The sequence below is a fragment of the Pongo abelii genome, chromosome 5 (genome assembly GCF_028885655.2).
Source record: "Pongo abelii isolate AG06213 chromosome 5, NHGRI_mPonAbe1-v2.0_pri, whole genome shotgun sequence".
NCBI lineage: Eukaryota > Metazoa > Chordata > Mammalia > Primates > Hominidae > Pongo > Pongo abelii.
In genome coordinates, this window is record NC_071990.2 from 73,744,897 (window position 1) to 73,769,818 (window position 24,922).

The window sequence follows — 24,922 nt, forward strand, 5'->3', positions numbered from 1 at the left end:
CTTACCGTCTCTTACTATCTCCGTGCAATAATGGTCATGCCTGCTATGTTTCACTTTATGAAACTTTTTCTTTCCCAGGCCAGACTAGCCTTCTAGAGAATCAAATGAATACATGAATAAGGTCCAGGGTGAAAACTCAAAGAAGTCTTTAGTTGAAGCTGACGAATGACTTTACACTGGTACCATTGGCTAATTCTATCCCCTCCTCCCACCCTCCCTGAAGCTGCTAGGGAGACGTAGTCCAAGACACAGGACAGCCTCTGTACACCCTTGAGCAACTCACATTCCCTCTTCAAGCCTCTGTTTCCTCATTGGCAAACTGGGGATGGTAATGGTATTGACCTCATAGGGTTGTAGTAAGGAATGAATAAATGAATAAACATTTGCAAAGCACTTAGAACAGTATACACGGTCAGCACTATGTAAATGCTAATATTATTACCCTTGAGTTGTCTGGACTCCTTATGCCTTCCAGCATGCTGCCTCCACTGCCCATCCTCTGCTCTGGGTCAGCCTTTTTCTTTCTGAGCTCCACCCGCTTCCATGATGAGTCACATGAGAGGAGCACTTTGTTCTGTCTTCTGAAGGGTGCTCCCATCTTCCAAAACATACACAGCCTCACCTGCTTGCATCTCCTTCACCTGGAAGCACTTGCCATTTTCCCCTTGAAGTTACCTTCCCACCACCTGGACTGAGAAATTACTCAGAGCTGGAAGAGCATTTTTTTTTTTTTTTGAAACAGAGTTTCACTCTTGTTGCCCAGGCTGGAGTGCAAGGGCACGATCTTGGCTCACTGCAACCTCCACCTCCCAGGTTCAAGCGATTCTCCTGCCTCAGCCTCCTGAGTAGCTGGGATTAGAGACATGCACCACCATGACTGGCTAATTTTGTATTTTTAGTAAAGACAGGTTTTCTCCATGTTGGTCAGGCTGGTCTCGAACTCTCGACCTCAGGTGATCCGCCCACCTTGGCTTCCCAAAGTGCTGGGATTACAGACATGCGTCACTGTGCCTGGCCTAGAAGAGCAATTTTTTCACCCATGAGGAGCAATCATGAGCCAATGTTCCAAGTAAATCTCACCTCTTTTCTCCTCAGGGTGAGCTTGATGCCTTCCCAGGCACCCTCTGAAGAAGCAACAGGATAATGAAAGGGAGAAGTTAGCTCTTCCCTCTCCCTCCCTGACCCTTGTCGAAGCCTGACTATAGACTCTTTAAAGCTCTTCCCAGCGTTCAGTGCATGCATTTGAAAAATAGGTCTTGAGCTTCAACTGTGCACCAGGCACAGAGATAAACGTTAACAAAAAAGATGGATCCCTGCTTAGAGTTGTGAGGAACTACCAGAAAAGTAGAGTCACTTACAATGCAGAGCAGCATGTTACTACAGTGACAGAAGTACAGGACGGTTTGGGCCAACCTATATTGGCACTTTTGGGGAAGGTGGCATTTGGGAAGACTCTAAAAGAAAGAAAAGAAGAAATCTGGTAGGTATGTAGGAACTAGCCAGGTTACTAAGGAGGATGTAGAGGCTGGGCAGAGAGAACTGCAATTGCAAAGAAGCAGAAGTGAAGGTGGCATTAGAAAGCACGGGTGATGGTTGAAGGTGGAGGACAAGGATGAGGAGAGTAAGGCTGAAGAGAAGAGCAGGAACCATAAGAATGAGCAGGAATGTGGGGGATTCTAAGTACAGAAATGAATTTATCAGATCAGTGCATGATATGGTTTGGATCTGTGTCCTTGCCCAAATCTCATGTCGAACTGTAATCCCCAGTGTCAGAGGAGGAGCCTGGTGAGAGGTGATTGGATCATGGGGGCGGATTTCCCCCTTGCTGTTCTCATAATAGCAAGTGAGTTCTCATGGGATTGGTGGTTTAAAAGTGTGTAGCACCTCCCTCCCGCTTCTCTCTTTCTTCCTGCTGCTCCGGCCACATAAGAAGCCTGCTTCCCTTTTGCCTTCCGCCATGATTTTAAGTTCCCTGATGCCTCCCCAGTTGTGCTTCCTGCACAGCCTGCAGAACCATGAGCCAATGAAACCTCTTTTATTTATAAATTTTTCACACTCGGGTATTTCTTTACAGCAGTGCAAGAACGGACTAATGCAGTGCTTCATTTGAAAACTTGGAAAGATGACTCTGATTGCAATGTAAGGAATGTATTGGAAAGAGAGAACTATTATTACAATACCTGGATCTGCTGGGGCCTGAGCTGGGCAGTCATGATGGAGAATAGTCAAGGATGGATTTCAGATAGGATTTGGATATTTACTGATTGGAGAGGATGGAGGGAAAGAACAGGAGGAATCAAGGATGGCACATCTGGAGGATGGTGAGACAGGCTGGCTTCAGGGGAGATGGTGCATTATTGTGAGTGTTGAGTTCAAGGAGTCACAGTAGGGCTCAGCAGGTAGGTGGATCTCTGGATCTGACACCCAGGAGAGCAGTCTGGAATATGGACAAATTTGGTAGCTGTCAGCACAGAGATAAATGGTTTGTAGAAGTCTCACCCCAGGGAGTAAAAAGAGAAGATGGTCAACACAGAAGTCTAAGGCTCACAAACAGGAGCTGCAAAAGTAAGAATGCTCTGGAGACAGATTCAAAGCAGCCAGACAGATGGAAAACCAGGAGAGTGTGACAGAAGAGAAGCCAGAGGAGGAAAGTGTTTCAAGTAGGAGGCAGATGTCAACGCTGTTAAATGCTGCTAAGAGGTCAAAGAAGATAAAGAGTGAGAAGGTCCTTTGAAAGTGGCAACAAGGAGGTCATCTGTGACTTTGGAGAAAAATTCAGTAGAAGGAAAAGGGTTTGAAGCCAGATGGTAAATAGAACACTTTTTTAAATTACCAGACTCTTTCACTCTAATATGAACATAGATGAAGTGTCAAGAATTTCTTTGTAACTAGCAAAGGCTCATCAACTCTTCTAAAATAGCTCAGATCTGATCAGTGAACTGAAGAACCACTGATGACATTTCAGAGTTCCTGAGGTGGATATGCAAATCAGGCCTCACTGTTACCCTGGGTTGGGTGATAAAATTTTTCAGTTTTCTTGCCCCTGTGTTCTTCCTGTTCTGAAAGGCATGTATGGGACCATTATCTTGACCATCCCTAAAATGCAATCTCAGCTGTGAATCCTTCTGACATCTCACTTCATATTTCAGGCAAGAATACTCCGCAAGTAAAGAAGAGGCACATGTTTGCCATTGCGGGTTTTGTCAAATCTACAAGCTGTTTAATCATCACCAGTTCTTAATTTTGCTGATGGCATCTCTGCTATTTTAGCAGAGGTGATGAGTCTTTGTTTGCAAGTCACTATTAAGACATTCTTGACAGCCAATCTATGACATGTTACAGTAAAGGATGCTGCTAAAAGAACATTTTATGGATCATTTAGCACATATCTTTAAAATCAGCTAATATACTCCCTGGAATGTTGTTTTTGCTTGTTTTTGTTTTGAAGGTAATTACTTGTGGCTACATTTGCTCTGAGGCTGTGTTAAAGTAGCGTTTTCACTGAAGATGCACTTACTTTGTAGCATGTGAGACATTAAACCTTTTCTTTGGCTATAATTTAAACAGAGTTTTCTATTATTTGCTAAAAATATAGAATCTCTTATTCCATGCTAAAAATATTTTAAAGTAGTCAATATGTATAGTCAATTTATTTATTTACTTATTCATTTCACACTTTATTTTATTTTATTTTTTTACACTTTAAAATTTATGCAAGATTTTACACTCCTAGGAACACAAAATCCCCAAATTCAGTCGCCATATCAATGCTTACAAATTCCTGGCAGGAAAGATTTCCTCGGATCTGGAAGTTCTTGCTTGGGTTTTACTACTCTTATACCCTTAAAAGAAAATCCAACAAAATCTACAGGAGGGGCCAGGTGCAGTGGCTCACGCCTATAATTTCAACACTTTGGGAGGCTGAGCTGGGAGGATGGCTTGAGCCCAGGAGTTTGAAACCAGCCTGGGAAACATAGCAAGACCCATCTCTACAAACATTAAAAAAAACAAAAACTCTGCAGGAGAGCCTACTAGATCCTGCATATAAAGGACAATAATGGCAAGCGTTAGGAGAACAAGTCTACTCTCAGTGGTGGAAACAGTGTGGCCACAGGATGTCTGAATGTCCTAAGTGAGCCAAATGGAATATCTGCTTGCCCGTACAGTGAGAATATCAGACAGACTGTACACACGTGGAGCTAATTTACATTTCTCTATTAAGAGTTAAAACCAAGAAAATGAGACAGATCAGTGCATCCAGGGACTCCTGGGGTTCCTTGGTCTTGTCTAGTAACCCGATCTAAGATGAAAGAAGAGTAGAGGAATCTTAGATATATAATTTTATAACTTGCTTTGCAGATTATAAAACTGTCAGAGTTTAAATACTGTAAACACAAATACAAACCTATATTGTTGAATTATGTTTATGTATTAACAGGAAAACAACATTAAAAAGTATTCTAAATAACTAACACATATGCCTTCAATAGTGACCCAAATTATCAAGCTCTGCGGCCCTAGTTGTCTGCTGGATTTGTCCCGTGATCAATTTCGAGTGAGGGCTGCCTCAGGGGAAATTCTGTGATCAAAAGGCTCTGGGTCACCTGAAGGATGAGCCTTGGGGTCCGTGCTTTTAAGACAGATAGATGCTGTATTTCTCATGGAGAGTCAGAAATCAGCAGATAGAATTTTGCAAACTGGAAGAGGGAGTATTTCAGTCTGTTTTCTGATGTTTATAACAACATCTGAAACTGAGTAATTTATAAGGATGAATTTATTTCTTACAGTTATGGAGGCTGGGAGGTCCAAGGTGGGAAGGTGTATATGGTGAGGGCCTTCTTGGTGGTGGGGACTCTCTGTGGCATCCTGAGGCAGCACAGGGCATCACATAGCAAGCGGAGAGAGCATGCTAAGTGCTAACTTAGGTCTCTCTTCCACTTCTTATAAAACTACCAGTTCCTCTCTCATGATAGGTCATTAATCCATTAACCCATTAATCCATAATTCATTCATACAGACAGAGCCCTCATGATCTAATCACCTCTTAAAAGTTCGACCCCTCAATACTGCCACATGGGGCATAAAATTTCAACATGAATTTCAGAGGGGACATTCAAGCCATAACAGAGGGATGTGGAATGCATGTCGGTAGTGTAAATTAACCCAAATAACCAACATAAAGTGAGGGGTTAAGGGGGAGAAACTCACATCCACCCCACAAACATAAGATCTGCAATCACAAGGGGGCCGGCCATTCAGCAACCTTCAGAAACTTAATAATATCCCCAGAGATGGGGGTGCAGAGTAGGTAAAGCACTGTCATCTTCTCCAGAAATCATATCTGATCACCTCTACCAGTCTGGGTTAAACACCCCTCTTCTGCATTCCCATATCAACCTGGGCTTCCCACCACCTTGCACATCACAAAGTGAATTTTAACTGTCTGCCTACTTGTCTATCTGCCCTACTAGACTGGAAGTGCCCCAGCAATAAGATTTGTTTCTTCATCGCTGTATCCCTGGCATCTAGCACAGAAGCTGGCATATAATAGGCACTCAATCAGTGTTTGATGAATGAACGAATGAATGAATGAATGGACAAATTATAGCGTCCCACTCAACAGGCATCACCAGGGGAGGCAGCCACATGGAGCTTATCTAGAGAGCTCCAAGCTCTGGACAAATGAAACTCTCAAATCCTATCAGAGCTCACAGTCACAGCAACCATTGTCTTGCACCATGCTTGTAGAGAGGAAGAGACTGAGGACCAAATGATCATTGTCATCACGTAGGAGGCTTCTTTAACTCTGCCAGCTCCCAGCAGTTAACAGTTCGGAGCCTAACACAATACTCAGCACAACGTCATAGGTACTCAATGAATATTCATTGTAAGAATGAATGAATCAGTCACTTTAGCACTTCCTTTCCCTTCCAAGGTAATCCTTTGAAAAATTAATGGAACTTCTTAACTACTTTTTTGCATGAAACTTCAGACCTCACTCAAGGAAGGGGAAGCATTTCGGTTCTGATTAGAGGTCTGACACCAAGGCACTCTAACGCCATGTCTATGGGTCTGACATGTGCGACTTCGAAGATTTTGCAAGCCGGCATGAATCACGATCACTTTTTTGCATGAGAGCCGGGATTGTTCCACCCTCAACACACTCCACCACCACATGCCACCATCACCCCAATCCTGCCTCTACTCCAGGGGCTCTCAACCTTGGCCACACATTAGCATTACCTGAAAAGTTTTATAAAATCTTTGGACCATGCCCTGGAACAATTAAAACAGAATTTCTGGAGGTAGGTCCCAGGCATTTTTTAAAGCTCCCTAGGTGATTCCAAAGAGCAGCCAAGCTTGGGAAGTACTGCTGTCTTGACAGTCAATCAAACTGCCTCTTCAGTTCACAGTTGGCTGAGCCCTCTCCGCCCTGCACATGGTTTGGCTGCTGGCTGGGTCCGTCCATCTGTTTGGTGGTGGCAGCAGTCACTGCTGCTTCTGTTTTCTCATCATTCTTATCTCTGCATATTCATATGCAATATTTTTACCCTAATTTAGAGGATTGGAATAAGACTTTTGTAAGATTTTAGAATTCATGGCAGCACAACAAATGCACCTACATTTCCTTATAAGTGCACATGTGTTCGTGTGTATATATAGATGTCGTCTACCCAGAGTTTCACTTTGCTTTAGTTATTTCTTCATGCTCAGAAAATTGTATGAGCAGACTTCAGTTTCAAGAGGAGGTACCAGTTTAGGTTTGTGATGAATCTTTTACACCCTCTAGTGGTACCGCTGGGCCATGTCAGTTTTGTGCAACAGGTTTATTAGACTCCTAGTCTCTTCATAACCAGCAGCATCAAAGGAGACTAACCTTAGAGGTCTTTTGCTCTTTGCTGCTGTGTTAGTCCCGGTGATGCAATCTACCCTCATGAAGAAAAGAAGCAGATGAATATGTAACTTACTCCTCAGCCTTTTGCTGGTCCTCCAAAAGGTTCGTCATAGGTGCTGAATGAATATTCACTGAAAGAATGGATGAATCAGTCACTTCAGCACTCCCTTTCCCTTCTAAGGTAATCCTTTGAAAAATTAGTAGAACTTCTTAACTACTTCTTGCATGAAACTTTAGACCTCTCTCAAAGGAGAGACATAGTAAAAACAGGACATTCACTTTAGCAAAAGTGTATTGAATACTTACTATGTGCCAGGCACATGTGAGTAAAAACAATCATATCATATCAAAGTGTCTTTTTCATTGTTGTTATTTTGTGTTAAAGTATTAAGATCTTAATGTTAAGACAATAGAGGAACCTTATGATTAAGAGCTCAAAGCTGGAGCCAAACTGGTTCAAGTCCTAATTCCACAATTACTGGATGTTTAACATCAGGCAAGTTACTTAACCTCTCTGTGCCTCAGTTTCTTTATCTGCAAAACGGGGATGACAATAGTACCCTTATCATAGGATTATACTATAAAGTGCTATCTAATATTATTATCATTTTAATCATTAAATGTATCTTAAAGGTCCTAATTTAACTCTAGAATGATTTGCCCAGACATTCCTTTTTAGTAGGAAATACACAAGTCATATCAAATTTTTTTTGTAAGCATGTAAGAGGCCACCAAGGTCTTCTGCTTCTTCCCCAGGCCAGTTCATGGGCTTTCATTTATTCCTGGCTTCAGGGCATTTTCTCTTAGCTCTTCTTATCTAAACCAGGGGTCAGCAAACTATAGCCAGGGGATCAAAATCTAACCCAAGGGGCTTGTTTTTATAAATAAAGTTTTATTGAAATGTAGTTACACTCATTCATTTATTATTTATTTATTGTCCTGTGGCTGCTTGCATGCTAGAGTGGCTGACTTGAGTAGTTTCAGCAGAGACCATACAACCCACAAAGCATAAGATATTTACTACCTGGCCCTTTATAGAAGAAGCTTTCTGGCCCTTGTCTAGACTCTGAGTCTAGCTGCTTGCTCCCAGCTGTGTTTAGAGAGTAAGACACAGAAGGTTTGGGCTAGCCTATGTGAGAACTAAGCATGAAACCAGATTTCACTCTTCTACCTGCCAACAAGGACTCCCCTACTCTCCCGGTCTCCCCTCCACCGCCTCATCCTGTAGTTAAAGCCCTTAGTATATGAAATGCAAGTCTTAGAAAAAAAATTGAAGAATTGAAAGACCTTTTGAACTCATAGTTTGATAGCTACTTTGAGACATTTTCCTCAATTTTCAGCACCCACATATTTTTCCCGGTGTCTAGAATTATTGAACTCTGAGCTTCCTTGCTCCCTGCAAGTAACGAAATAATGGCCTACTCCTCTTATCAAAGGCTAATTGGGTAGCTTTTTGCTCATAATATACCTTGGGAATATATTATATATATTTGCCGGAAAATATACCCTGTAAAGCAAAACTAACAGACTCCAAGGAGACTGATGTATATATCCTACAAATGAGGTCAAGTAAGCAGACAGCCCCTAAAATTTGTGATAAAAGGGAAAACATTACAATTATTGGAGGTGGGTAACCCATGTTAGCCATGGACTGATTCCCAGAAGGGACCTTATGAGAGAATGCAGGTGGCCAGGTTGAAAGGCAGATGTATTCCAAGCATGGGATCCCCTCTGGAAAGACAAGGACAGAGATGAATAAATGACTAATGTGGCCTTGGATTCATTTGTGTGAGAATGTCAGAGCATACAAGGCAGAGTAGGAGGTCAGACCCATAGACAGCCTAAACATTCCCCTTAATGTTCACATGGTTGCCTGCCCGGGATTCACTCTGTGTTGCAGCACTGTGAGTGGAATGGTAAAAATGTGAGCCTCGGCATCTGCAGTAACCTTGGTCTTACTAATTCTGTGACCTTGAACATGTAACTCAACCTCCTGAGCTTTACTTGACCCAAATGTCAAAGGTGGAAAATTCTTAGAGTTTTAAGTTGACAGAACGCAGGTAAAGTACTTTAGCACCACACCAGCCATCCAGCCAAGCACAACTCTTGGAGACCCACTCAACATTAAGTTGAAGAGAGCAAGATCTATGTCTTGCTCACCTTTGTATCCCCGCCATCCAGCTCTGTGTCCAGCAGATGGATAGTGGGTGCCCAGGTTAAGTTCATTGCATCATAGAGACAGAGGCAGTTCCAGGCATTCCAAGATGACCAGAGAAATAAGAAAATGCTGCAGGGGGCAAGGAGGACAATACTAAATACTCAGAGATGCTTTCTCAAACTTAGCTTGGACACAGGTTTTCTTCTCTCTACCTTCTATTTTGATCATGAAAATCGTGTACGGTCCTGGAAGAAGTGAGAGGGGATTGGGTGGAAAGAGGGAGGCTGAGATAACTGAATAATGTAAATACGTCAAGTTATGTGACCCGGCTGACCAGGCATCTCCATTCACAGAGTATGATGGCTAAAATAGTTAGGAGCCCCAGAGAGCATCCCTCACACCTGGTCCTGCTTAGAGCAAGACAGGCACACGTGATTTTTGGAAGCACTGATAGCAATCTCCTAGGAATGAAAAACTGAGGTTGTATTCTTTTTAGACTCTAGCCACATGTTTTCTACTGTTTTCTTGATGGTCTTATAATACTGTAAATTTCATTCAACCAATATAATTCCATCCCAACAAGCTCTTCCCTCTCTTTTCCCTGGACAGTTTTGTTTTGCTATTAGGTCTTTCTTTACTTTTGCTGCTCATCATGTTGTAGTATTACATATTTCTTGACTTCCACTGTTCTTGCCTTTCTCCTTATTTCCTCAAAATGATGTCTTGTTGCTTGCAATGCAGTCACTTTGTGTGATCCTAATTACATTAGCAATCTAAGGAAAAAGAACATTATGTTTTCATGATTTTCAGTAGCAGTTTTATTTAAATGACTTTTCTGAACCACACATTGTCTTAACTATTAAATGAGTGAACATTTCTTTTACTTTAGAAAGTTTTTTTATTCATGGAGGAAACTCAGAGGCTTATGCTCTTTCTGAAATGTGCCTGAAGAACTTAAATCTATTCTAAGGCATTCTTTTTAGAAGATCTGTACAAGAGTCTGCCTTGTCACAGAAAACAAACATCTTTGAACTATGGAATAGCAAATCCTCATTTATTTCTTCAGCTAGCATTTAATGAACCCCCTATTACTTGCCAGGGATTATGCAGATGCTGAAGTAAAGAGCACAGTTCCTGGCATGAATAAATTCCAGTGGGTGAGACACACTGCCACAGATTTAGCTACATCACAGTGCATTTGAAAGCACAGAGAAAGACCATCTACCCCAGTGAGGGTGGTTAGGAAAGATTTCCTAGAGCACTTGGTGCTTGAGCTGAATCTGGAACAATTAGCATTTTAGGTAGAGTGCAAAGAGACAGAATCCTGATGAATGGGCACTTTGGTGACAGGAAAATCCAGATGGGCTGGAGAGCAGGCAGCATGCGGAGGAATGACTAGAGATGAGCATTTGGAGAGAGAAGGGGGGAGTTCTCACCATTCACTACCCTCTTCCCTCTAGAGTTGCCCGAAGTCTCCACAGTAGAGCTTCTAAACAAATAAACCTCCCATGTTCATTAAACTCTGGGCCAAGTGTTGGGATATCAAGAGTAGAAGACATAATCCCTGCATTCAAGGGTCTCACACAGTCTGGTGGAGGAAGCTAGTATATGAGTAAATAATTATAGTGTGGTGTGTTAGGTACCAAGCTAGAGGTTAATAGAGAAGTGATTAACTGTTTTGTTGGAATCATAAAAATTTCTGTGAAAGAAGTGAGCTTTTTTTGAGACAAGGTCCCACTATGTTACCCAGGCTGGAGTGCGGTGGCAAGACTGTCAAGGCTCACTGTAGCCTCGACCTCCTGGGCTCAAGTGATCCTCCCACCTCAGCCTCCCAAGTAGCTGGGAGCATAGGCATGTGCCATCATGCATGGTTAATTTTTTATTCTTTGTAGAGACAGGGGTCTCACTATGTTGCCCAGGCTGGTCTCAAACTCCTAGGCTCAAGCAATCCTCCCTCCTCAGCCTCCCAAAGTGCTGTGATTACATGTGTAAGCCACCGCACCTGGCCAAAAGAAGTGACTTTAGAGCAGAGTTTTGAAAACACAGCAGAATTTCAGGAAAAAGGAATAGCAAATGGAAGTAATTGAAGTATATAATTGATTGGCTAGTGTTTTTGTGGACCTACACATACTTTATTGTTGCTGGAACCTAAAGTTCCAAGGATGAAGTGGAAGGTGATGAGGCAAGAGAGATAGAGGCCAGTTTATAAACAGCCATATAGGATGTGCTTCTAAGGAGTTTGATGTTTATCCTACAAGCCATGGAAAACCAATGAAGGACTTTAGGAGGGGGGTAATATGCCCTTACTTGCATTTTGAAATGTTTCTTCTTTCTAAGGCTATAGCAGTGGAGATGCAAATGAAGGGACAGCTTTGAGAGCTATTAGGACATGCCTAGTCTTCTTTTAACAAAAGTAAAATGACAGGGTCATCATTCTTTATATAAATTATTGATTTCAAAAATATCTATGGGCCAGGTGCAGTGGTTCATGCCTGTAATCCCAGCACTTTGGAAGGCCAAGGCAGATGGATCATTTGAGCTCAGGAGTTTGAGACTAGCCTGGGCAACATAGGGAGACCCCCATCTCTCAAAAAATATAAAAATTAACCGGTGTGGGGGTATATCCTTGTAGGCCCAGCTGCTCGAGAGGCTGAGATGGGAGGATTGGCAGATCTGGGAGGTCAAGGCTGCAGTGAGCCATGATTGCACCACTGCACTCCACCTGGCGTGACAGAGTGAGACCTTGTCTCAAAAAAAAAAGAAAAAAAGAAAGTCTATGCTTTTAAACATTCCCTCCACACTTATAAATCATAGAGCCTGATTTAGAACTTTCATAGCTCACTTTAATCTCTTTAATGTTTTTGTTTTCAACCCACAACACAGCCAGTTGAGAAAATCTATTTGATCTCCATCTTCAAAAACTTAATCCTTAATAAGTAAGTTTTTTTTAGCGTCAGTAATGCACTGGTAAATGCTGAACAACCAACCAGCTCTTCAGGAGAAGGAAATCCTGATTTGTATTGTTTGCCAATTTCTGTAGTGTAAATACTCCTGTCATAGCTGTTTTCAAACTACCAATGTGACATCACCCAGCAGGAATTGAGAAGATGGGCAATATTACATTATTAGATAGAATTTCCATGGTACAGACACAATATATGTGAACAACTCAAGAGCATAGAGAGTAACATACAGTAAAACAATGAGGAAATGGTGAGGTTTGAGTACATATTACCTTTATTTTTAATATAATGTATTTGATTGTAAGTCTATATAATTTAATTTTTAGTAACAGCTGTATTTAATAACCACCAAAATTCTTTTTTTAAAATACTTTAAGTTCTAGGGTACATGTGCACAACGTACAGGTTTGTTACATAGGTATACATGTGCCGTGTTGGTGTGCTGCACCCATCAACTCTACATTAACATTAGGTATTTCTCCTAATGCTATCCCTCCCTCTGCTCCCCACCCCATGACAGGCCCCGGGGTGTGATGTTCCCCGCCCTGTGTCCAAGTGTTCTCATTGTTCAGTTCCCACCTATGAGTGAGAACATGTGGTGTTTAATAACCACCAAATTTTTTTTTTTTTTTTTTGATACGGAGTCTTGTTCTGTCGCCCAGGCTGGAGTGCAGTGGCACGATCTCGGCTCACTGCAAGCTCCGCCTCCCGGGTTCATGCCATTCTCCTGCCTCAGCCTCCCAAGTAGCTGGGACTACAGGCGCCCGTCACCACACCCGGCTAATTTTTTGTATTTTTAGTAGAGATGGGGTTTCACCGTGTTAGCCAGGATGGTCTCGATTTCCTGATCTCGTGATCCACTCGCCTCTGCCTCCCAAAGTGCTAGGATTACAGGCGTGAGCCACCACGCCCGGCCTAATAACCACCAAAATTCTTAAAAGTAGTCAGTGCTTGGGAGTCAATGCAAGGTTGCTCCAGGCACCACTGCACATACTCCTCTTTTCTAAATAATTGAAATGATATTTATTAATCCAATTTTCACTATTTAATTCTCATACATAAAGTAGGAAAATCTTTAAGTAAAGCACTGGAAAAAAGGCAATACCACCTGGGGAGTGGTATGATGTATAAAAATAAATGATAAACCTATTAAGAGTTTTAAAGTCTACTCTGTTTTGCATACTTATCATTATGTGAGTATATTGAAATAACATAAAAGATAATCAGTTTCATTTTTAGTATTGATCACAATTATGAACCATGGATTTTAATTTTAACTTTAGCTAGCTCGCTCATAAATAGTAAATTATGTAAGTAAAAATGAAATTATTTAAGGTTTGCATAAACTATGACTGCGTGAGTGCTAGAGTGCAATATTATCTATCAAATGCCTTCAAAATGTACTTTCTGTTAAAACATCTCTGAAAGGAAGAGAGACAAGCAACAAGCAACTCTTGATGAATTATCTGAAAGAGCTCACATAACATCCCACCAAGAAACAATGGCAGATCCTCATTAGGGCAAAAAAGGCAGTTGGAAGTATGTAGGTTCACATCTGGGCAGATGTGTCCCAAACCACAAATGTGTGAGCTACAGCCAGAGAGAACACACTGACTTATGCTGTAGCTTGCCCCTCTTCTACCACCATAGGAAAGAAAGAACTGCCAAAGATCCCACTCAGACTTCTCAATTCTCCAGAATTGATGCCATGGGAAAACCAGGAGGTAATGTGGCAGTGGGAACCAGACAGCTCTGGGTGGAATCCTGATTTTGCCTCATATCAGTTGCTTGTTTTGGTGGGCAAGTTACTTAAGTTCTTTGAACCTCAGTTTCCCAAAATATACATAGGAGAAAGGAATATCTTATCAAGTGCTATTGAAGACATACAAAGTACTTCACATAACAAGTGGTAGACAGATGTTATGAAAACACAAACAACCACACAACAACAAAAAAACCACCCTGGGATGTATCAAGATGATTTTCCTTTTTTCCTGCCCACCCAGGCATCATTAGCTACTTTGAAGATAGCAAAGAAGGGTTCTAGGCTGTTAGATTAGCTCTTCTGGTTTTATTCTTAATATGACTCAGGTTAGAGAATCTTCTCTTTATCTCTTTCTTTCCTTCCTCCTCTTATTCAACAAATATTTTTTACTGTGTCAGGAACTGTGCTAAGCTCTAAGCACACAATGTTCAGGAAGAATAGTAACAGTCGTAGTAGAAGTGGCAACAGCAATAGCTAACTTTTATTAAGCACTTACTGTTGAATAAAAGACATCTAGGCTGGGTGCGGTGGCTCACGCCTGTAATCCCAGCATTTTGGGAGGCTGAGGCGGGCAGATCACAAGGTCAGAAGTTCAAGACCAGCCTGGCCAACATGGTGAAACCCCTTCTCTACTAAAGATACAAAATATTAGCCAGGTGTGGTGGCATGTGCCTGTAATCCCAGCTACTCAGGAGGCTGAGGCAGGAGAATCACTTGAACCTGGGAGGTAGAAATTACTATGAGCTGAGATCGTGCCATTGCACTCCAGCCTGGATGAAAGGGTGAGACTCCGTCTCAAAAAAAAAAAAAAAAAAAAAAAAAAAAAAAAGCCATGTCTGCCTTTACCTAATTGACAGTCTGGTATATGGAAACAGATATTTACGTAATTGCTCAGAACCAGAAATTTCACATGTAACATATTTCATTATTTTTCTCAGTTTTTTTGATACAGGACACTAAGACTCTATGAAACCTAAATGCTGGTAAACCAATTTGGAACCAAAGCTCAATACTAAGAGGTTAAATTAAAACACTAATTTTCTTTACTTTCTGCTGAATAATTTTGCTTAAATGGTTTTGGGGGGAAAATACAAAACTTATACTGAATGAAGAAGAGATTGGTGAAAAATATGTGGTTAGAGAAAGGGAGTAAGAATATTACAGATAAATGATTCAGGAATAATTAGGATATAATTAATTGAAAGTTAATAATACAATTGCAAAGTAGGGTTTAGGCTTTTTAACCTATAAAACAATTTGGATTCCTTGAAATCAGCTGTCACCTAAGATAGGCAATGGATGTTTTCTTTTTAAACTTTACATTTGTTCCTAATCTTCCCACTTTCCACCAAGTGACAACAAATTTTGTCTCTTAGTGACTGATTCCCAGCCTGGAATCTACAAGTGTGATAATGGAAGTCTATGGGCCATTTAATAGCTGAAAAACACCAACAGGTTTAAATTTACCTGCAATAAGGCTACACAAACTAATTCAAATGTTATGTTTCTCTGCTTTCATCAGAAATTGCATCAAGTTATTGCAGGAACTAGTTATCTTAGGCAGATTAGCTATTGATGGCATCATGGAATTTGTTGATGAAATATCGTTTTAAAAGATGGGGCCCATGTTGCAGGAGGCATTGTAATAAGAGGTCTCAGTTCTGAAAAGCTTAGGCTCCCAAGCTTAGTTAAGAAATGTGTTACGGCAGGACCCAGTGGCTCATGCCTGTAGTCCCAGCACTTAGGGAGGCTGAGGCAGGAGGATTGCTTGAGCCCAAGAGTTAGAGCCTGGGCAACATAGTGAGACCTCATCTCAAAAAAAAAAAAAGTGTATTATGTTTAAAACAAAAAGAACTTGGCTAGCTAATCCAGCAGTATTCTGCAGGAATAATTTATGGGAAAAAAAAGACACAAATTTCCATATTAATGTACATTTCTCTAGAGAGAATAGAGTGTTTTGCAAACACATTTGTATCTCAAAAATGCATGCAGTTCCATAAAAGACCATTTTAACAGCCTTTATATTTTTTAAGGGATGCTATTACTAGGTGTTATATCTTGGACTTCTGGAGATCGCACGGAAAAGTTAGAATTGCATTTTGACTTTAACTTTCATTCAGGGTTTCAACGGACATTAAAAAGGCAAAACACTTAGTGTTCAGCTTCTTTTTTAGTGTGTTTTTCTATTCTTAAGGTGTGTCTCACATGAGATGTTTTTAAATTGTCCACTGTAATCTCAGGCTTTTATATTACACATCTGCAGAAGCCAAAAATAATTTGATGCATGACTTTTGCCCCCAGAGTTTCTTATATTTACTGGTAAACTATTTTGGTATCTTATATTAACAGAGTTATAAAGATTAATACGTAATATGTTCTCATACAGAATTATGAAATTTCATGTCGCGAAACGAAAGTTTAAGGAAACATTACGTCCATATGATGTAAAAGATGTCATTGAACAATATTCTGCTGGTCATCTGGACATGTTGTGTAGAATTAAAAGCCTTCAAACACGGTAAGCAATGGAAATGTCATTCCTTGTAAAGGAATGGGCGTAGAAACTATCTAGGAAGAACTTCTCTTTAGTAGAGTAAACCTCTGAACTCCATATTTTTCATTCATTTTTAGTGGGCAAATGGAATTTGCTTTTAACATTGATTTTATTTTGCTTTTAACATAGATATAACTCAGGCATTCAAAGCATCCAACTGTCTCATTTGCCTCATCTGTAAAAATGGGAAGAAAGTTCTTGCCTTATAGGGTTGTCATGAGGATTGAACGAGTTAATGCATGTAATTCATAACATGTAACAGTCCTGGCACTGTGTCTAATAAACATCAATGGTTGTTGCTGAAGTTTGAATGATTACTGCTGCTGCTCCTCAATTATCTAAATTCCATTTATTATCTAAATTCTAATCATCCTTTGGGAATAACGTACTATTTCTCCTTCATTAAGTTTCATCCAACCATCCAACCTGTGAAGACGGGCCTTTCTCTGACCTTTATACAGTAGCAGAGTCTACTGCAGAGCACAAGAGCACTCAGAATCTTGGTGTGCTGGGCCAAAGTTGAGACTTGGCCCTTCTGTTGTTTCCTGGTTGCAAGTGTGTTCACCTTGCTCTAGACTAAGACTGAGGTCCTTCATTCATGTCCTGTATGGTTCTACAAATATACTATCCTCCTAGTAGCGTCTTATTGAGTGATTAAAAGAAATGAATTCCACACGTTAATTCCAACCACATATGGTTGATTGTGATTATCTCAAAGCCAAAATATTTAGTAAATTCAGTTTTTTAAGAGCCTTGCTTTATTACCAGCACAAATTACCAGCATTTGTGATTGTATAGTGCCCAAAATGCAAGGACTGAGACTTGAACTTTTTTTTATGCCCCCACAGCACACTTAGCCCAGTGTGAGGCATACAATGGGCCCTTAGTAAAATACCTGTTCATCAATTGTTATAGAAATAACAATTTGTTAATTCATTTAGCAGGTAATTATTGAGCCCATCATGTGTGCCAGGACCTGTGGACATCCAGAGATTGATAAAATAATGACCCAGACCTTGTAGAGTTTGCAGTTTAGTAAATTAGATGTCATGGCAGGAAGTGAGTACGACCTATGTTTCTCTTCAGACAAAGTAAACTGGAAAGTTGTCAATACTCTTGATAATTCAATTCTAAACACATACAAAAAAAGAAGAAAGTGATTCTCATTTAGGCTGATCAAGTTCTCTTGGAAATTGCTTTAATTCATTCTGTAACATCTGTAACATGACCAGAGATTGTCGTCATATTGCAATCTCTGCCTAGATGGCCATGGCCTTCTAAGTTCTTTAATAAAACTGTCTATAGCTCCCAAGGTTTTATAAAGTTGAACTGCTACAGAATTTATAGAAGCAATCTTGGGTTTCTAGCTCATGTATCTTCTCCAACTTGAACTCCAAAAGAAAAAGACCATGGCTTTCTTATCTGCTTATCTTTCACATATGTACAATGGAGGCTCATAGAATAATCTGTTCTATTAATGTAAGATCACTATAGTTATGATTTTTGTCATATTTTGAAATGGTTAAATTCAGGAACTGCCTGATCAGAGGTAGAAACATATTACTTTGTAGTTTAGAACACTTTTACTTCCAGAAGATCACCCATAAGTGATTTCATCTTGGACCAGAATAATGAGAAAATTAATCTCATGTGTAATCTCATGTTAAAATAAGCATATCAACTGGAACAAGTTCTTTCTTATTTCATCTTACATAAATTGAAGATAACTGTATTTAATTTTTTTTCCAAAACTCTTCATTCTGACCTAGGGCAATCTCCACCTTCAGCCCTCATAATCAGATCTCCTCTTTCTCTGATAGTGTTGATCAAATTCTTGGAAAAGGGCAAATCACATCAGATAAGAAGAGCCGAGAGAAAATAACAGCAGAACATGAGACCACAGACGATCTCAGTATGCTCGGTCGGGTGGTCAAGGTTGAAAAACAGGTACAACTCAACTACGCTGGGTATCTTTTTTAGCCAGAATTTTTTTAATCAAAATTTATTATAAGCAATTGTATGTATTCCAGGGATTATTTTAAAATAAATAAAATCACAAAAAATGTGAATAAAATTAAATTTTCTTTGTGTGTAGACAGTGCTTCTGAAACACTCTGGATTTCCCTTTAAGGAATAGAAAATTTCATCTCATCAATTAATAGTTAATTGGAAACAACTATAGATTTCCAATAGTTGAAAATCATTTAAAAATAACAAAGATCTATTCTTCATTTGTGTTTCGGTTGTTTTTATTGTTTCTTTTTTAGGTCATTAATTTTTTTTTTTTTTTTTTTTTTTTTTTTTTTGAGACAGAGTCTCACTCTATTACCCAGGCTGGAGTGTAGTGGCATGCTCCCAGCTCACTGCAACTTCCGCCTCCTGGGTTCAAGTGATTCTCATGCCTCAGCCTCCCAAGTAGATGGGATTACAGGCATGCGCCACCAAGACCGGCGAATTTTTGTATTTTTGATAGAGACAGGTTTCACCACGTTGGCCAGGCTTGTCTCAAACTCCTGACCTCAAGTGATCCGTTTGCCTTGGCCTCCCAAAGTGCTGGGATTACAGGCATGAGCCACAGCACTCAGCAGGTCACTCCTTTTAAAAGTAAAACAAGGCCGGGTGTAGTGGCTCATGCCTGTAATCCCAACACTTTTGGAGGCCGAGGCGGGCAGATCACAAGGTCAGGAGTTCAAGACCAACCTGACCAACATGGTGAAACCGTGTCTCTACTAAAAATAAAATAAAATAAAATAAGATAAAATAAAATAAAATAAAATAAAATAAATAAAAATAAAACCTTATTATAATTCTGATGACACATTGAATGTTTGTTAATCTCAAGTCTGTTGTATCTTCATATACAAAGACAATTTTCCAGAAATCAAAAGGCTCCCCCAATTTAATCAAAAATACTTCATATATTAATTCTGGAGCGTTTTGTACCTTTTTTTTTTTATGTACCTTTAAATTCAGAATCACCTAGATTGATGCTTAAGGTATTGGTTTCATTATAGAATAAGTTCCTTACTAGATTTCTGTAGAGTTTCAGAATGTCTTCATAGAGGAGACTTAGGACAGACAATCTGACAGGAATGGGAAGTCTTTTTTTTTTTTTTTTTTTTTTTTCAGACAGGAACTTCTCTGTCACCCAGGCTGGAGTTCAGTGGCACAATCATGGCTCACTGCAGCCTCTACCTCCTGGGCTCAGTCAACCCTCCCAACTCAGCCTTCCTAGCAGCTGGGACTATGGGCATGCACCACCACACCCGGCTGATTTTTGCATTATTTTTGGTAGAGATGAGGTCTCACCATGTTGCCCAGGCTGGTCTCAAACTCCTGGGCTCAATTCTCCTGCCTCAGTCTCCCAAATTGCTGGCATTACAGGCATGAGCCACTGCACCCAGCCTGGAATGGAAAGTCTTAAAGTTGCATTTTTATAGTGCTTATATGACTTTTAAGAGGCACTATTTAAAGATGTGGTGGGGGAGAGATGCTAATAAAGACTATGTAGAAGCCAAAGTGTCCCTCTCTTCCTAAGTCCTCCTCTGGCCCCATCATTGCTAAATGCTACATTCACTAAGGGTCAAAACTGCATCGTACTTTAAATTCAATATTTCTTTAAATGTGTTGGCACACCTTGACTTCATTTTTTAAAATTAAAAAATGAAGTCCATTCTTAATAACAGATTATACTCATGTGTAACCATTTTCCTCACTTCTAGGTACAGTCTATAGAGTCCAAGCTGGACTGCCTACTAGACATCTATCAACAGGTCCTTCGGAAAGGCTCTGCCTCAGCCCTCGCTTTGGCTTCATTCCAGATCCCACCTTTTGAATGTGAACAGACATCTGACTATCAAAGCCCTGTGGATAGCAAAGATCTTTCGGGTTCTGCACAAAACAGTGGCTGCTTATCCAGATCAACTAGTGCCAACATCTCGAGAGGCCTGCAGTTCATTCTGACGCCAAATGAGTTCAGTGCCCAGACTTTCTACGCGCTTAGCCCTACTATGCACAGTCAAGCAACACAGGTGCCAATTAGTCAAAGCGATGGCTCAGCAGTGGCAGCCACCAACACCATTGCAAACCAAATAAATACGGCACCCAAGCCAGCAGCCCCAACAACTTTACAGATCCCACCTCCTCTCCCAGCCATCAAGCATCTGCCCAGGCCAGAAACTCTGCACCCTAACCCTGCAGGCTTACAGGAAAGCATTTCTGACGTCACCACCTGCCTTGTTGCCTCCAAGGAAAATGTTCAGGTTGCACAGTCAAATCTCACCAAGGACCGTTCTATGAGGAAAAGCTTTGACATGGGAGGAGAAACTCTGTTGTCTGTCTGTCCCATGGTGCCGAAGGACTTGGGCAAATCTTTGTCTGTGCAAAACCTGATCAGGTCGACCGAGGAACTGAGTATACAACTTTCAGGGAGTGAGTCAAGTGGCTCCAGAGGCAGCCAAGATTTTTACCCCAAATGGAGGGAATCCAAATTGTTTATAACTGATGAAGAGGTGGGTCCCGAAGAGACAGAGACAGACACTTTTGATGCCGCACCGCAGCCTGCCAGGGAAGCTGCCTTTGCATCAGACTCTCTAAGGACTGGAAGGTCACGATCATCTCAGAGCATATGTAAGGCAGGAGAAAGTACAGATGCCCTCAGCTTGCCTCATGTCAAACTGAAATAAGTTCTTCATTTTCTTTCCAGGCATAGCAGTTCCTTTAGCCATACATATCATTGCATGAACTATTTCGAAAGCCCTTCTAAAAAGTTGAAATTGCAAGAATCGGGAAGAACATGAAAGGCAGTTTATAAGCCCGTTATCTTTTAATTGCATGAAAATGCATGTTTAGGGATGGCTAAAATTCCAAGGTGCATCGACATTAACCCACTCATTTAGTAATGTACCTTGAGTTAAAAAGCCTGAGAAACCAAACACAGCTAATGCTATGGGGTGTATGAATATGTCAAGTTTAGGTCATTTAGAAGATTTGACATTGTATTTTGAAATTATGGGAGTAAACACCTTCAAATTTCAGGCATTTCTGCTTTGTGACTAAATACAAACTACATTTTCAAGATTAGGCCATAATGTATATTTAAACACAATGGCTATCAACAGCTGCTAATAAGGTATCAACTAAAGCAGAATTGGGGAATAATAGAAATGGCTGCTTATTTCAAGATATATTTGCCAACCCATTCCTATTCAGTCATTTTATTATTAATGTAATTTGAATGTCAATTTGTGTGCTTTTGGTGATTTAGCGCTGTGGCAAGCAATTTTGCACATCATTTTCATGTTGTTCTTTATGACAAGAATGTTCTTCAATTAGAAAATGTGCAAATAATGAAATTCAGGGCCAGTGGGGCAAACAGACTATCTGACATATTTGACTTTATGAAAACATATTCCCTGATGGCAGAATCAACTTTATAAGTGGTCAACTTCTACACAAGCGTATGAAATACTGATCAGTAGAACAGCCATTGTGATTGGACTGGTTTCTCTGCAATGGCGCCAACCCCAGGCTTGCCAATACTGCCTATGTAAAGGGCAAGTGTGAGAAGCTATTCTCATTTCGCTGACATACAGGTAGGACTATGGGGGATGGGACATTTGAGTGGGACTGAGATAGGAAAGGCTTGAAAAGAACCCAGAAACACCACCAGGAAGTTGGCAAAGTAAAAGAAAATGACTTCCCCCTCAAAGGGCAATGAGAGGGAGAGAAACAAACCAAAATAGAAGAACTAGACTTTTTAGAAAATGAGTATTGCTAGGGAATTCAACTACCTAATCTTCCCTTATTCTTATATATAAGCAGAGAATTTTTGCAAGGTATTTATTTTTTAATATGCCCTGAATGTCTTTTGCTATTATGTGTACATTTTGCATATGAAAGTCTAAAACGAAACTTCCTTTACTTTTTATACTGTAGTGAAAATTTTCTATTCTTCCCAAGAATGTTGTCCCAAATCTGAAATTACTGGTTCAATTTCCTGATATAAACATTTACAATTAGAAGCTAGATAGTACTGGCAGGGTCTGCAAATCAGAACACTTAAATATATCATGGCAGCAAAAAGACCAAGGGAAACAAAATGACAAATGTGTTTATCAGAAAGCAAGCAATGCTGACTGCTTGTTAGAAACCCATCTAGCTATCTTAGGTCATCAGAACTTCAGCCAACGTAATGACATTCAAAAAAAAAGGACATAAGAGATAGCATTTCAATTCAATCAAACCCTAGCCACAGGAGGACTCAAGAAAGGAAGTTGTTTCCTTGGCAGACATTAATGCTGCCTCCAGAAGTACTTCTCCAGCAGCCAAGCAGAATGAGCTGGGTTATCAAGTGGATGTTCAAAGGAAGAAGGAAGCCCTGAACTCCACCAATCCTCCCCAGCCCTCCCCAACAGGCTTTCTCCATCATTGACTCTCCCCTGCTTTTCTTCTTCATTAACTCCTTATTCATTCCCTGCCAGTATTTTGCTTCTGAACTTCACCAGGCCTTAACCAGCCTCCATCCCCAGATCAACCAGTTCTCCGCTTTACCTAAAATGTGCTTCTCAACCTTTTAGAACCTTGTCCCTTTTGATAAACACAGAAATTTTTAAAGCTTCCTCTTCGCATCCCACTTGGATTCTAAGACAATTGGAATCATTTAGAATCTTTTTGGCTGCTGGAAACATACAGAAGATAGAGGCTAAATTTTACACTTCAGTTAAGACATTGTCAATCCTTTTAAGCAATTGTTCTCATTTTCAAAATACAGAATGTTAGTAAATTATGAAAATCAATTTTTCATCTTCATTCAACCTGAAGTTGTGACTCCCCCTCGCAAGAACGTTGCATATATACACACACACACACACACACACACACCTCCACTGACCAAAAGCCAGACACCTGCCGTGACTGGGCAGGCTCTCTCCCAGTATTAACAGAGGAAGAGGAGGGAGGCAGCAACTTTCAGGTAGCACTGATTCTTGGACACACTCTGTCCTGGGTCGAACCCCACTGGCAGCAGGAATTCTGAATGTATTGGGGACCCCTCCTTAGGCCTCGTTAAGTCTCAAACACAGTACAGCTCACCCAGCATTGTGGAAGACTGAAGATTCAGAAACAAAACCTACACACAGCACTGAGGTCTTAATCATAGCAAAATGTGATAAACCGTGTTGTGAAAAACTTTTATACATTGAAGCCATGACCATTTTGTGTCTATCTTACTCTAGCACAAAAATTGGGGGATGTTAAAAGATAGTTGTGTGGAAGCTATAAGTTTCTGTCTGTCGTGTTACTCTCTGTGGAAATGAGAGGGGTCTCCCATTTACACTAAGCAAATTTCCATTGGTCAATTTTAATGATGTCTTGAAGCACAATTTAGCTGAGCACTGAGTAGCCATATGCTTTCTGAGTACAAGTGTGTCTGCCTTCTTCAACATGTAGGGTTGATCAAGCTAATACTTAATTGCAAATATCCCTTGTATGAGGTTAACTAAAAAAATTTTGCTATGTCTGATCTACATGTTTGCATTTTGTTCAATTAAATTAATATTTGTAGATTGCAAGTTTTGTTTAAAATAACTTTACTGAGTTTTTAAGTCCTGATCTGTTCTAAGGTGCCTTTCTCACCTCCCATTGATTCAGTGATTCTGAAGTTCTTAATTTGCAAGTAAAATAAGTCTACTAGAGAGGAGGAAATCAGGCACAAAGTGACCAATTCTCATGCCATTTGCAAAGCAAAACTATAAGGATGATGAAACCTGGCTAACTAAATTAATGGATCATTTCACTAAATCAGATAGAGGAAATATCATAAATATTAACTTGTCTCCCTAGAAGCTGATATTTTTCGCCTTAAATGACATGGTTGTGTTTTTGTAAGACAAACTTAATCTAATCTAATTATGTGCATTTAAGTAAGCAGTTCTAAGTCATGTATGACAATGCAATTGTCTGTTTCCTGAAAACAAATAAATCAGGAACACCATATCCATTTCAAGCTATCATTAAAGTGTAATTTCCTTTGCTCTGTTTTACTGGGATTATTTGTTTTAAAGTAAAACATTAAAAAGATGTCTATAAACAGCTAGTGTGACTATTTTTATCTGGAACTAACTAGTTGGTTCTGAACTGACTGGACCAAGTCAACCAAACTGACTGTATACAGATTTTGGACTGAAATATAAAAATTATCTTTTTGCAGTGTTATTGAAGAAGTCTTTGGTATTTTGGGAAGGAGGGAGATTTGCGTATGCTCCTGGGGTTTTTGTGAGAAATATTAATTTGAAATTGATTGTAACTCAGATACCATGCATGTGAGTTTTGTGTTATCTATAATAAAGGGATTTGCTAAACAATGTTAAGAAATGGGGACCAGGTGGGTGCCCAAATGTTGCAGCCTCTGGCTACTCAGAACTACCATTTTAAGCACCTACCTAGCTCTGCCTCACCAGGGAAGGGCTCTGCTCCAAAAGGACCTTTTTTTCTTCTTCCCTAAAAAAATCTCATTTTTTCTATTTCACTAGCAATTTTGCACTAAGTGCCAAGGGTTAATTCCAGTGGAATTATTTTCAAGGAGATA

General features: G+C 40.1%; 1 protein-coding gene across 2 annotated transcripts in view; it reads left to right on the forward strand.

Annotated features, from left to right (window-relative positions):
• KCNQ5 (potassium voltage-gated channel subfamily Q member 5) overlaps positions 1-24,698 on the forward strand; it is a 584,694-nt gene extending 559,996 nt beyond the window's left edge. For both annotated transcript variants that reach the window (XM_024248720.3, XM_024248721.3), the window contains 3 exons: positions 16,168-16,299; positions 18,156-18,282; positions 20,058-24,698. In XM_024248720.3, the coding sequence (XP_024104488.3) occupies positions 16,168-16,299; positions 18,156-18,282; positions 20,058-21,020 (1,222 nt within the window). In that variant the 3' untranslated portion in view covers positions 21,021-24,698. The remainder of the gene's footprint in view (positions 1-16,167; positions 16,300-18,155; positions 18,283-20,057) is intronic.
• Positions 24,699-24,922: the final 224 nt, after the last annotated feature.